The following is a 14,461-nucleotide window of genomic DNA, read 5'->3' on the forward strand; positions in this document are numbered from 1 at the left end:
CTGCTGAAGGACACTTACTGCCCACATCTCTTTCAGGTTGGGATGTATGTTTGATTTGACGACACAAATGGTATCCCTTAAAAAAGGATTGCTTCTTTTTTGAGGATTTGCTCAGGTATTAAGTGTTTACCTGTATACCCTCTGCATAGATGTAAATATGTAGCTTTACACTGATGGAAGATCGTTAGACCCTTCCCATACAGCCTAATCCATCAACTTCTTATTTTGTAGAGCTGAGGAGTTAAACAGTGAACATCGTGGTGCCAATGAAGATTTGTATTTTGATTTAGAACCTTAGGATGATTTTGCCTCTTAAAATAATTAAATGTCATATTAACTTAACAACAGCAACAACAAAAAAAAATAACAGTTTTATAAAGTCGTTCTGTTTCTTTTATTTTCTACAGAAATGGCAGGATATTATTAAGGAAGTCAAGTTCCTCCAAAGAATAAAACACCCTAACAGTATAGAATACAAAGGCTGCTATTTGCGGGAGCATACAGCATGGGTAAGCATCCGCGGCACTCTGCACTCCTCCTGCCTTGGTTAAGGGCGCTTCAGAATATCTCCAGCTGCTTTCGAGAGGCACCTGAACACTTGCGTTGCACAGTCTCGGTAAGAGTAGCCAAGGGCCTTGCAGACCCTCGGCAGAACTGAACGTGGGATCTTTGGCAACACGGTGTGCGGCCGTTGGAGTGTTCCGAGCCCGATGGGCTGAGTGTTTGAAATAAATACTCATGGAGAAGGGGGAGGGGGACAAGACATTTACTCATCATTCTTCTTGCAGTAAGGAAAGGTGAGAATTTCACTTGTACTGCCTGGGAAGCACGCATGGCAACCTTATCGGATACTTGCAGGTCACTTGCCAACGGGTTTGGTGTGCCACTGGGTGTTAATGGTTCAGTACTTTGCAGGTTGACTGAATATGTGCCAGGAGTAAGTGTTCAGGTGTACTCTAATGGAATAGGTTAAAAATCCTACTGTAACTCTATTTAAAGTATATTTTGAGTCATTAGTATTTCTGTTATTTAAATTATTCTGTTGTATATTGTTTAACTTCTGTTGTCGTCTGTGTGTGTGGGTTCAGATATCAGAACCAACCAGCTGATTTTTATCTCTGGCTGTCTATCCTAGTTAATTTCATACATTTGACTTAAACAAACCCAAACTCCCCAAACTTAACTTAGTTTGTTGGAGTTTGTGTGCAGGAATAAATGTGATTGGCAACAGAAGCATTTTGCCATATGATTTGGCACCTCTCATTGGCAGAGTTTACGTGGTATGAGACACTACAGAAATCGTATTATTGAACTAATAGTTTAAATTGTAAGTACTGTTCATGTGCCAGCATCAATAAATCTGTAGGACAAAGTTTTAGTTTCTTTTTTTTTTTTTTTTGAACTCTGGCTGGGACAAAATCTTAAGTAAATCCCTAAATAGCCCTTTAATACTCTGATAAGCTTGTTAAGTGCAGTGTAACATTCCTGTTAAATACGTGCGTATAAAATATGTCATACAATACATAACTGGTTATGAATATGCTTTTGCCTTCTTTTACAAGTTTTATTGCTTGGCATCTTACCTTGGAAGGCGTGTGCTAATTCCAGGTAGAGCTGCCCTCGTGGGAGGGGTCAGTGCGACAGTGCTAGGGTGGGCCCTATGTTACCAACGCTGCTGTGTTGTTACGGCAGTCTGCACTGTATGCACCGGTGATTATTTCTAGATTCCTCCACAGAAATGTAGGAATACATACATTTATTAGAGATTTATTACAGGTTTTTCTAACAACTTTTGTTTCTTCATTTACAGCTTGTTATGGAATATTGTTTAGGATCAGCATCAGACTTACTAGAAGGTATGTCACGCACATTTGTTGGATTGAAAGTCAGAAGTATAGTGCTGAAGTAGGAGGTTACAGCATCACAGAACTCTCCTGGAGTATATAGTTTTATCTGGGGGCAGAGCGTGTGTGAACAGTTGCAGTTTTTCAAATTCTTTCATGGCTATACCCGTTTTATCTGTAGGATATTGGCTTTCCTGGGTGCCTGGTTTCACCTTCGTTCATATTATTTTCAAGTTGTCAGTCAACTGTTTATTTCTTCTGAGCTTTAGGTTCTCCTGTCATGACAGTTGAAGATTTCTTTCTGAAAACCCTTGCTGTTGATCCTAATGCTTACTAACAACTGTAGGCCTGTTGACTAAAATAGCTCTGCAGCAGAATTAGGGTTTTGCTTGATGAGGTCTTTTGTTAAATGGTCGTTTTTCGCTCAAGCTTCTTGAAGTGAACTTTCTTTGAAGATGTATGCGTGGTCAGTGAGTTGTTCGCCTCCTTTCCTTGCCAGAACCATTTCAGGACAAAAGGCTGAGCTGCTGGGGAGTCGTCCCTATTGCTACAGTTTATTTAGTCAGGTGTGAATGGTCGTGAAGTTGTAGGGTTTGGGATTTAGCTTCATGAACGGAAAATTTCATACTGGGTCTCAGGTGGGTGTTGGGGTGTTTGGTCACAGGACTGACAGGAATGCGGTTTGTGATTGCGAAGGGGTGTCCTTTTGGTAGCAAATAGCTGCCTGCTTACAGTTAGGAGATTTACCCCTGGTTATAGAATGTACTGGGTGAACCATTTTTACGTTTGCTTCTCATGCTGAACCTAGTAAAACCGAACTTTTAGGCTTTTCTCTGTGTTTACGTTGTTAACAGTACTCACTTGCATGCTGCAAACTGCATTGTGTCCTTTAATATTGAATTTCAAATAAATTCTTTCCTGAAGTTCATAAAAAGCCATTGCAAGAAGTGGAAATAGCAGCAATTACCCATGGTGCTCTCCAGGGATTAGCATACTTGCATTCTCACAATATGATCCATAGGTAAGTGGTTACAGTTTGCTGTCTCACACACTTACAGGTAATTTACTTTGTTGATTGTATCCCCTTCATCCCAAATTTAATGTTTGTAAGCAGAGATGTGTTTTAGCAGTATCCGTACGCTCCCCAACGACGGATTCACGTAGGCAAGTCCTAGCGAGCTCTATATCGCCGTATGCCCCACCGCTTAGAGCTGGTGCAGAATTGCTTTGAATCCGCTCAGCTTTTCACTCCTGGGTGCTGTGCTGATTGTTCCCCGAAGCAGCGAGTCGCAAGGCAGGCTGAGCTCACCTACCTAGCTTGTAGCAACTGCAAGGCAAAGATTTCGGGGGCGGGGGAGAGTGCTGCTGCTTGAAAAATGAGTTTTACGGGGCATTGAGAAGCACCCAGTGAAGAGTGGGATGCAAATGTTCCTTGGGTTTGAAGAGCCTGCTACATTTCGGTCGGATGAAGGATGTGAATAGTTATTCTGAAGGATATCGTTGGTTCAGAAGGTTTTGGACTGTATACGAAGCTGATCCAGATGTGCCGTTTTAACATGATTTTTAAACCTGGCCGAATTATGAGATAGAGGGCCGTGTTAAGCTATTGACCTAAAAGTTAAAGATTTCATATTTGATGGAAATGAGAATACTCTGCAGCTTGAACATGTGAAGACTGGCATATTCTGTAGTCACTCCTAGAGAAGGTTTTCTTTTTCTGGAGAGGAATACTACTGACATTTGTATTCTATAACCAGAGATATCAAGGCAGGAAATATCCTGCTGACAGAGCCAGGACAGGTGAAACTTGCTGACTTTGGGTCTGCTTCCATAGCATCTCCTGCCAACTCATTTGTGGGGACGCCATATTGGTAAGCCAAGAGTTTTATGCATTTCTGGCTTTGGGAAGTAAATGGACTGTTTACTGGGTATTTAATATACTTGAGCTTTATTGGAGCTCGCTTGGTAATCTTCTACTTGTGGTAGTGATAATATATACTTCAGAAAAAAAGATTAAACCGTAATTAACCTCTTTCTTCAAGAAATTGAGAGTCCTTGTAGTTCACAAAAAGTAATGAAAATACTGTGTTGTTCTACTTACCCCGATTTTAAGTGGTAGAGGTGGGCTTGAATCATCTGTCATATGTTTTACTTGCTCTCCCAGCAGTTTTAACAGTTCGTGTGTTCTCGCCGCGTCTGGTTGTTGAAATAACTGAAGTGTTTTTTCTTTCATAGGAAAGGCCAGGTTCATTGACCAAAACCCTTTGCAGATCCCTTGTATGCTTTTGATCTCTTACACCTAATCTGTGGTGTTTCCACGACTGCATGCTCTAATTGTTTCACCAGGGTTGGCCAGGCAGCTAAACAGTTGGAAACGTGGGAGGGCGAGAAGGTGGTGATACTTGTAAACGCAGAGCTGGGCAAAGCGCAGGAGAACATCGCGCAGCCTCTGCATAGGCTTGTGCTGGCCTGGGGGCCTGGTCTTTGTTCCCAGTATCCCACGTTCACACCTGATACCTCGGGGGATGATTTGCTTACGGTCGCTGAAATCCGTGAAACAGCCAGTTTCACTGAAATACTGATGGTGATAACAGGGCTCCATTGCCTACAAATTAATGAGCGCTCATCTCCTGTTTTAGGATGGCCCCAGAAGTGATTTTAGCCATGGATGAAGGGCAGTATGATGGCAAAGTAGATGTTTGGTCTCTTGGAATTACCTGTATTGAGTTAGGTAAGTTATTTTCTTTGAAAAACTATAAAATGGAGTTATTTAATACCTAGAACTTACTCAGCTGAATTACGGCGTGGAAGATCTTCCTTCCTTGTCCTGGTTTCTCTGGGACTTGCATTTTAGAGAAAGCTAAATGTGCTCTCTAGAATTCAAGACAAACTCTCCAATTTGATGTTTATTGAACCGGTGTTTTCATTACCCAAGGAATAAGAGTTATGTAGGCAAAGGCTGTGTCACGGAAGGTGTTCACGTTCTGCAGGAGGGGCAGGTAACTTCTGAACTGAAAACCAGTCTGTTTGCCAGACAGCTCTAGGAATGAACCCGTAAAAGTGCCAGTGTGAATGTGTATTTGATGGCATAAATTGGGATCGTTGGCATGAAAATGTAAGACATATTAATGAGTTCTACAAAAATTATGTTTGGGATAAACTTCAAAGCTATACTCAGTCTATATTGTCACTTGTGGGTCGTTTTGGCTGGAAAATGCCCTTTAAAAATAAAAAGAAAAGGAAAAACAAAAGGTAAAGAGATGGAATAATCCAATTTCGAAGTGTTAACCTATAAGTCAAACCCAAAAGAAACAATGGCATTGCCAGTAGAACAGACTCCTTAAAGCAGAGTGTTGATTTCGAAGGACGATATTAGCACGGCATTCTATTTCAATTTAATGTGTAGCATTTTCTTGGAGCAAAAATACACTTGCTGGAGCACAAGGCCGTGCACAGCACTATACTCGGATCAGGATCTAGTCAGGATCCAGCTTCCCTGGCAGCACTTGGCTGTAAGTTTTTCTCAGGATGGTGAAGTTCAGTGCTGCTCGTTGCACCTGAGGCTGTCCTACCATCCTTGTCACATCTCATCGCTCGTACTCCAGACCGACCTCGGTGGAGGAGCAGCCCGGCCGGGCAGCGAGAGCTCTCAGGAACATGCTAATCCACGTGAACTGCGCAGTTTAGCTAAAAATGCTGTCTGGCATTCCAAACTGTCAACTTCGTTTTCTTCCAGGACGTGAAATAGATTCTCTCTTCAGTGCAGAGGGTTTTTTTGGTTGCCAATATAAAGCAAGTTGAAGGGGCGTGACTGTCATGACAGAATCCTGCTCCGAGTGGAGTAAGGAGACTTGGCTGACTGCAGTGCTCCAGGAATGCAGTGAGCTCATGGCCACCACACCCCCGGGTGCCTTCCTGCACTCTGCCTTTTTGCGGTGTGAAGCTTTAGGCTTCATCTACGGCTTCTAGAGTGGTGGGAGGTGAGACTGGGTCAGGATGGTAGAGCACTGTAGGCCGGGTTGGTGTGGTGATCTCATTCGCCTTGGTTTGAATAAGCACGGGAAGAGGGCAAAAAAGGGAGTGTCTGGTAGTCTTCTCAAACTATTACTTTTAGGGCTCAGTTTCAGTGTATCCCGAAGATTCCTGGTTTATTCAGGTGAGTTAAAAAGAAGAACAGTTAGGCAGAAGTCGGTTAAAATAGTTTAAGGGGTCAGTTAAAAGAGTTTAATGGATAATCAGTCTGATCCTCGATAGCAGCAACCAGTTATCTGACGGATTGCAGAAGGCCAAGTGCCACATTTGAGGAAAGGCTTAAGTCCCAAATTTTACCTGTTCTGAAGAATGTGTAGGGCTTAGTCCATCCTCTGATAGCGATGAGTTAACCGGGATCTCTGATACAGAGTTTACTGCTCATATTCAACTCGAAATTGAAAAGCAGAACAACTAAAAAATAGGGTTATTTTTTTTCCCTGTTTTGTTTGGTTTTTTTTTTTTTCCCAAAAGGAAAGATTCCTGTATTTTCACTAGCGTAGGAACGTCCTCATGGCCTGACCAGCTCCTCTGGAATGTTTATGGCGAGGCTGAGCTTTATAGGTTTACCCCATAAACATTCTGATGAAGCTTCAGTTTTGTTGTTACAGTGAGATCATCTCCTTCCTCATTAAGCTTTCGTGCTGTGTCAGTCTGTAAGAGTAACGCAGGCTTGAAAGAGAGAGAAGAGCCGAAGAGAATGCAACTCTCAAAATAGTATAAAGAGTTGGCCTGTTGCTGACTTCCTGCCCATGTGCTTAGTCAGTTAAGTGTGATTTGGTGGTTCTTGTAACCAACTTCTTCAGCACTGTGTCCTGCTAGAATTAAATATTTGTTAGCTTTTTAGCAACCGTAGCTTAAATTAACAAGAGGGAGGGCTGTGAAACCAAGACTGCTTAGTGGCTAAACACCGAGTGTAGAGCTCACGGTTAACTTACTCCTATTTTAGTACATTAAAATGAGTCAGAGAACTCAACTATGATAAACCACGTAATTTAAAAGCTTGAGAGGACAAGCCATTTGATCTTCAAAGTGCTTTCATCTTCTGCAATGGTATAGGACATACGCCAACATATCTGTCTGATTGCAGGGTAGGGTTGGTTTGGGGTTCCGTGTTCAGGCAATAGTCATTCTGCTGATGTGGTTTTCTTTTTAAAGAGATGTAAACTAAAAAAAGAGCAAGAACATTAGACTATCTCCCTATATAAAATCTCATTTTCTTTTGTGTGCAGCGGAAAGGAAGCCTCCTTTGTTTAATATGAACGCAATGAGTGCCTTATATCACATAGCGCAGAATGAATCCCCTACACTACAGTCTAATGAATGGTGAGTATTACTGAGGGAGGAATGTTGTAGGGAATTGCTGTAAATGGAGTGCTTTGTCATGCCGAGTCCTTGAAATGGCTGGATTCCTACTGGGAAGATGTGAGCTGGAAGGTTCTTAGGAGGTTCACTATACATTTTACATACCAAATTGACCGATTCCTAAATACGCATTTTAGACCCTACAGTGGGGTAGGAACAGGCCGTGCTGCTGGAAGAACATAAGCTCCTGTAAAAAATTCGGCTCAAGGGTCAGTAAACTTTTGAAGCTCCCAAGCTAGCCAAAAATGTGGGTTTTAGTGGTTTTTAATCATAAACCACACTGTCAATTCCTAAGTCTTGTTTTGTTGAAGTATTGCTTTGCCAGATGAAGATGCTGCTTGTGTGTGGCAAGTGTCTGGTGCATCAGCCTCAGAAAAAGAAAGCACAGCAGTAACATTTTGTGCCCCCCCCCCCCGCCTCGACAACTGACTTTTGAAACAGCAAACGCAGTAAACCAACTCCAAAACTTCCTAAGTACGTTTTTCTGAGCCATAGTCTTAGGCCTCTTACAAAATACATTGGGCCATATTTTTTATAAGTCTTTTTCTACTTTTGAGATTTTCTAGTTAGGCTGTTTCACACCCTGGTGCCTGACAAAACATTCAACTCTTTTTTTTTTTAATGCATTTTTCTGACTGAAAAGTCCAATAATTTAGATTATTTGAAAAGTTGTGGTAGCAAAACCCCCCATTCGGTGAGGGGAGGGTGGGTTTTATTTTTTTTTTAAATGCATTTTTCTGACTGAAAAGTGCAATAATTTAGATTATTGAAAAGTTGTGGTAGCAAAAACCCCCATTCGGTGAGGGGAGGGTGGGGGGAGAAATGAAAGAAAGCCTGTACAACTGATGTGCTGCTGTTTTCCTGCCCTTCTGAAAATTGTGTTCAGAGAAACAAAAGGGCAAAATACAGAATTTTAGCGTAATGGAGGGAGAGATGTTACTTCTACTGGAAGGTGTCCCTGCCCATGGCAGGGGGGTTGGGACTGGATGGTCTTTAAGGTCCCTTCCAACCCTAACCATTCCGTGAGTCTGACTTTGAAGAGCTTGCGCAACGTAGAATTTGACAGGATTGATGCTCGCACTGAGAGGTGTGGGTGTCCATGTTTGTACAGAGCTTCCCTTCCTCTTCACTTGCCCATATTTTCACATTCTTAAGCCGAAACATTTTGTCTGGAAGCTGAGGTTGCAGGGACACTGAGAGTGGTGGGCTTTGGCTTGACCAGCGGTGTCAGAGGGTGGTATGAAGCTCCGTGTGGTTCCTCCCCACCCTTTCCACCAGCAGTGCCCACATGTGAATGCCGTGATTCTTTACTGAGCTTTGAGAGTGCAACGGAGTGGTTAATTCGGATGTTTGTTTGGGTTTTTGTGCTTTCCTTGCCACAGGTCTGATTATTTTCGAAACTTCGTAGATTCTTGCCTCCAGAAAATTCCTCAAGACAGGCCTACATCAGAGGAGCTTCTGAAGGTTGGCTTGCTTGTCCTTTTTTGTTTTCCACGTGCTGTTTATTAAGAAGGGGCCAGGCCCTGGGACACTCTGTCTCACCTCCTGAACCAGGTTACAGTTAACGATGCGCTCTGCCCGTTACCCCTTTGAGCTGAGGGTGCTGTGGAGTCTACCGAGCGGGTGCTCCGAGCTTTACTGTCCCTTCGTGCTGTCTCGGGCAGTTCCCCAGGGGTTCTCCAGCCTTGTTCTTGTCAGGGAAAGGGCACCCCAGCAAATGACACTGGATGACCATCAGCTTGTTGAGAGTTTCAGTTTCTTAAGCTCAATCTATCCTTCCAGTGATTATAATTAATCCTGGCAGAGCTGCCACGCATTAGTTAACAAATACCTTTCGATACTTCCCTCTTTATGCCGTGCTATATATACCCCTAAAGGCTTTTTATCCTCTTGCATCCCTCTGTGCTTTACACGTAGAACTGAAGTTGCCTGTTCTAACAGTATCCCTTGGGAAAGGGGGCAGAGGAAAGCAGTCTGTCTTCCCCATACTATTCCTTGACACCAGTAAGCCTCAGCCATCTGCAGGTTTCCTCCTGTTTCATATCTTAGCCTTTTTTTCCCTTCATTTGTGCTCCTGAATGCTTCAGGTATGTGATTTTCCTTGCTGTAGTCTGGAAACAAACCCAATGTGGTTAAATTCTTCCTGGAGAGGGTGGGGAGCACTGGGATAGGTTGCCCAGAGAAGCTGTGGATGGCCCATCCCTGGAAGTGTCCAAGGCCAGGCTGGATGAGGCTTGGAGCAACCTGGTCTAGTGGAAGGTGTCCCTGCCCATGGCAGGGGTGGGACTGGGTGGGCTTTAAGGTCCCTCCCAACCCAAACCATTCCATGATTCTGTGACCATGGCAGAAAGCTGACATGTTCCTACATGAACACAACTCACAGAGAAGTGAGGTGTAAACGTGACTGATGGATTTTCGTTGTGGCATCGGGCGGCAGACAGAATTTTGCCTACTTGTCATCCTCTTTACAGTGCTCATGATGGTATTTTGAGGGATCTTTATCCCAGCCATGTTTGTGCTAAACAGCAGTTTTTCCAGAATGTGGTGTTACTGGGAAATGGATGCTATTTCTGAAGGTTTTATCATCCCCTTTTTGCGTGTTTTCACTTCAGTGGTTCTGAGGACTTTTGCCTCTTTAAAAACCATGTGTTCAGAAAGTAAATGCCATTATCCAGTAAAGGTTTCGGTGTGGGTGTGTGGTCCTGCCATTTCAGAATTCTGCAGATCGGTTTTATTTTGAGCAATGCGCTGCAATTAAGGAGAACATTGATGGAAATGAAACGGTTGTGAATGTATTCCTTCAGTGTCTATAGTCTGAAACAGCTGCACGCCACTTCGCAGGGACAGGTAGGGAGTGTGACACGCTGGAAATGGCAGTGCGGTTCTAAGGAACAGAATGGGACTGGCGGTGGTGTTAATAATGACTCATGCTTGCACAGCACATTTCATCTGGAGACTGCAGAACCTGCTTCTGACAGACATAGGCAGGACGTGTTCTACCTATTGGCAAAATGTACCTACTTTTGCAGTGAGGTGCAGTGAATATTTGGAGAAAAAAGAGCATACATGGCTGACTGTTCAGCCAGGCGCGAGGGTTCACAGCCTGTTTTTTGACTCAGGGCTGTACGTCGAATACCTGATTCTCAGGCTTTTCTAAACGAGGAAAAGGGGTTTATAGCGCTGAGGAGTTAATTAACATTCAATTAGAGATCCGGAACTATTCTAACACCTTTAGCATTTATATGTTATTTGTTGCTCTTCCCCTTTAAACTACAAGTAGATAACATCTCTAAATACCCCAACACCCAAAGGTTTGAACTGAGTGTGTTTTCATGGTGAAATACCATTTCTGGTGGTTTTTTTACATCGTTTACTTTTTGGTGGATGTCTTCCATCAGAAAGCAATCATTCTGAACTCTCTCTGGATCATGAAGTCTAAAAATAGTGCTAGTGTAAGCTGGGGAGGTATTCTGCTCCTGTGCAGGGAGACCCAACTAGAGCTCATTGTTTTCTCCTCAAAGCATGATGCTGGAGGCAGAAGACATCACTCACCTATTTGTGTGTCCTACAGCACATGTTTGTTCTTCGGGAGCGGCCCGAAACAGTGTTAATAGACTTGATTCAGAGAACAAAGGACGCAGTGAGAGAACTGGACAACCTGCAGTATCGTAAAATGAAGAAGCTCCTCTTCCAGGAGGCGCACAATGGCCCTGCAGTGGAAACCCAGGAGGAGGAGGAGGTGAGAGAAACTTTGGATTCCGTCACTGAGGCAGGGAATGATGCCGGCATTTAACGAACCACAGCTGGGATATTGCTGTAAAGAACAGAGGCTGTTTACTCCTGTCTGTAAACTGTCTTCCTCTCCTCTTGGAATAAAGTGACCTCAAGGCACAAACGAGGACAAACAGGGTAGATGCCTGGTGCTGGTAGGAAGCTGTGCCATGTGTTTGTGTTTGAGCAGTTAGCTTCCAGGTCTGTAAATCCCAGCTTTCTTTGCCTGTTCATAAAGCTTTGGGAGGACTCTTTCAGCGACTGCACTTAACCTCTGGTTTGACCATACCTACAAGGCCCTTGACAGCCTTCTAGTTTTGTCTGGAGAGTGTTGTTCTGAGTCGAAGACATAGAAATTTAAAACTTGTTTTCCGGGTGTGGGATTTCTGTTGTTCCTAAAGTCATCAAGGAAATTTAATTTGTCTTTCTTGGGTGGCATGCTGCAATCACCATGCAGAAAGTGGGGCTCTGGGTTTCAGTTCTCATGCACAGACAGGAACCGCGCGAGGTGCAGGGTCCCTGCTAAGCACCTTGGTGATGCCGGTGTCAGAACAGTTTCTGGTGACACGCTGCCGCCGATAGATGAGCGAGTTCAGCTTGTTCACAGGCTCACTGTTGAAAAGAATCTGACATCAGCCAGTTAATCTTGACAAGGTTGATCCTTTCTCTGCCCGGCATCCCACTAGAGAAATGTTTCATGGCAATGCCTGGAGGGTGGGAACTGCCATGACGTGGCAGGTAGATGCCCTCAGAAAGGAAGGGAATGAACATCTCATTTGATCATGTCCATAGCTACAACTGTGATGGATTTGGATTTTCTTAATAATTCCTTTCTCCTAGGAACAAGACCACGGTGTCGGCAGGACAGGAACGGTGAACAGTGTCGGAAGTAATCAGTCCATTCCTAGTATGTCTATCAGTGCCAGTAGCCAAAGCAGTAGTGTTAACAGTCTTCCAGATGCCTCGGATGATAAGAGCGAGCTGGATATGATGGAGGGGGACCACACCGTGATGTCAAATAGCTCTGTCATTCATTTGAAGCCGGTAAGCGTTGGGCTTCTACTGGATAACTTCAAAGGTATAAAATGGGAGAGGATTTAGTTGGCACAGTTACAAGAAGTTGAGTGCTTCATGTCCTAAATCATTATCTGCAGGTTTAATATTGTGTCCCAAGATTATTAACGTGTGCTGGAAACTTTGGAAGGTTGCTGTAGTAGTTTATTTCTGTTGATTCACTAAAAGTCTCTTTACTAACTGCATTGTTTCAAGCCAGCTCGCGTTACTGCGAGGAGTTGGAGTGGCAGCTTGAGTTGGTTTATTTAGTGGATGCCCTTAACTGGCAGAGCACTGCTTCATGGGACAAAAGGATATGAGAGTTCCCCCTTTTTACCTCCTAGGTGGTGAATTCTTAAATAAAAGACCCTCAATAGTGATTGAAATCTGTTCCTGAAGCACCCAGCTTCCCAGTGCTTGGTTTGAGTATGTGGTTAGTGAGCCAACTTAGTTTCCCCCGGTGAAGGGTGGGGTGGCCAGCGTCCCCCTGAACCACGCGCTCGTGCTACCCAGGGGTTATCACACCTTTTCTCCAACCGCTACTACGTTTCCCTGGCTAATGACAGGTGTGGTTAGGACGTTCTGTGTTTTGCCCAGATAGGCAACAAAGATGCAGGTATTTCCTCGGGGAGTTAATTAGTGTAGCCTATCTAATTGCTAATCACCCTGTGATGAATGACAAACTCAACATAAGAATGTGGAATACACCGTGACAAGTTTTAAAATTTGCTTTGAGGTATTTCCGTAGTGGGTGTAATGAAGATCTTCCTCTGTCTTTCAGGGTTACAAAGATGATGGTGGTTTTTTTTTTCTTTCCAACTTGATATAATCTACTTTATAGCTTTTATGTTTTGTTGAAGGAAACTGTTTACCTCAGTTTTCAGCTTTCCATTTATTTTTCTCATTTTCAGCTTTAATTAGTAATTTTCCTCCTAGTAATAAAAATGCGCAATGAAGTTTCCAAAAGCAAGGATCCTAGACCAGAGCTCTCGTGGCAGTACATTCCTTCCTCCAACTTACTGGCAGGAGGATTTTTCGGGGCTGCTAAATGTAAAATGCTTTTTCCTCCTTTAAAATGCCTTTTGAACCAGACCAAAATAAAAATCGTTACTAACTCAGTCCCTCTTTACTCCCTCACCTTAATATTTGCTGATAAGGAGGAAGAAAACTACCGAGAGGAATCGGATCCTCGAACACGGGCATCGGAACCCCAGTCTCCTCCCCAAGTATCTCGCCACAAGTCTCACTATCGCAACCGAGAGCACTTTGCTACCATACGCACAGCGTCGCTGGTACGAGCGGGGTTTTGTTTCGGCGCCGCCGCGCAAGGAGGGGGGGACTGGGAACCTACGTGGGGCTGGGGAACTCCTCCGAGCCGTTAGGGTTTCAGCAGAACACGAGCTGGCCTCCTCGACTGAGGTGGTATCGCTGAAATGGTTTAAAGTACGTTAATAAAAGCTTAAAACGCGACACCTGGGCAAACGTGCTTTGGGTACATGAGAGATTTTCAAAACCAGTATGCCTAGCAAAACGCAGGAAACGGTGTAAAACAATAAGCTGGCTTTTATTTTCATACGCATGTCGTGGCCGGGGGGGAGGGCGTGTGTATGTACACTCGTTGCAGTGGGCTAAAAAGACGTTATTTAGTACCGGCTTCGTAACAATTGTACAGTTTTTCTGCCGGAGCCCCTGTGAGCTTATCTCCTAGAGCAGAATTCAGCTTTTAATCTGCTCGGCTGCCATTAGGATGTGTGCTTTTCTCTGCAACAAAATCACATTTCTTTACTGAATAGCTTTCTTCTGTGGTTTGAGGACTGCTGAAAAGCAGATTAAGAAGCATTAACTTCCTTTGGCCCGATGTGGTTACCTTCCTAGGTGACAAGGCAAATGCAGGAACATGAACAAGACTCCGAACTCCGGGAGCAGATGTCTGGCTATAAACGTATGAGACGGCAACACCAGAAGCAACTGATGGCGTTAGAGAATAAACTGAAGGCAGAGATGGACGAGCATCGCCTCAGGTTGGACAAAGATCTTGAAACACAGCGTAACAATTTTGCTGCAGAAATGGAAAAGCTAATTAAAAAGCACCAAGCCGCCATGGAAAAAGAGGTAGGCGACTACGGTTTAGCAGAGTAGCCTGTGTTTGTTCGTTGCGTTGAATTGTCCGCTTCCCCTCGCTGATGAAGAGATGACATGGTAGTCGACGACGTGTCTCTGTTTGCAGGAGCCAAGCAAATTGCTAATTAGACAAAGGCCAATACATCACCTCCTTACACTAAGGGGTTTTTGTAACTAGAGGAAAGGTATGTCCTTCATCGCAGTGCGTTATACTCAGTGTTAGCGTCCCCACCCCAGAAAAACTACTGTAAGGGTTGTCCTCTCCTTGGCCATCTACG

At 43.9% G+C, this 14,461-nt stretch overlaps 1 protein-coding gene across 3 annotated transcripts in view; it reads left to right on the plus strand.

Moving 5' to 3' along the window:
- Window positions 1-14,461, plus strand: part of TAOK1 (TAO kinase 1) — a 34,780-nt gene that overhangs the window by 7,517 nt on the left and 12,802 nt on the right. For 2 of the 3 annotated variants that reach the window (XM_010148927.1, XM_010148929.1), the window contains exons 3-13: window positions 408-509; window positions 1,811-1,856; window positions 2,769-2,865; window positions 3,602-3,715; window positions 4,484-4,575; window positions 7,106-7,199; window positions 8,621-8,702; window positions 10,810-10,977; window positions 11,850-12,053; window positions 13,220-13,354; window positions 13,938-14,174. In XM_010148927.1, the coding sequence (XP_010147229.1) occupies window positions 408-509; window positions 1,811-1,856; window positions 2,769-2,865; window positions 3,602-3,715; window positions 4,484-4,575; window positions 7,106-7,199; window positions 8,621-8,702; window positions 10,810-10,977; window positions 11,850-12,053; window positions 13,220-13,354; window positions 13,938-14,174 (1,371 nt within the window). The remainder of the gene's footprint in view (window positions 1-407; window positions 510-1,810; window positions 1,857-2,768; window positions 2,866-3,601; window positions 3,716-4,483; window positions 4,576-7,105; window positions 7,200-8,620; window positions 8,703-10,809; window positions 10,978-11,849; window positions 12,054-13,219; window positions 13,355-13,937; window positions 14,175-14,461) is intronic. The other variant, XM_010148928.1, reaches the window with a different exon arrangement.

The sequence above is a fragment of the Eurypyga helias genome, unplaced genomic scaffold (genome assembly GCF_000690775.1).
Source record: "Eurypyga helias isolate BGI_N326 unplaced genomic scaffold, ASM69077v1 scaffold12693, whole genome shotgun sequence".
Lineage (NCBI taxonomy): Eukaryota > Metazoa > Chordata > Aves > Eurypygiformes > Eurypygidae > Eurypyga > Eurypyga helias.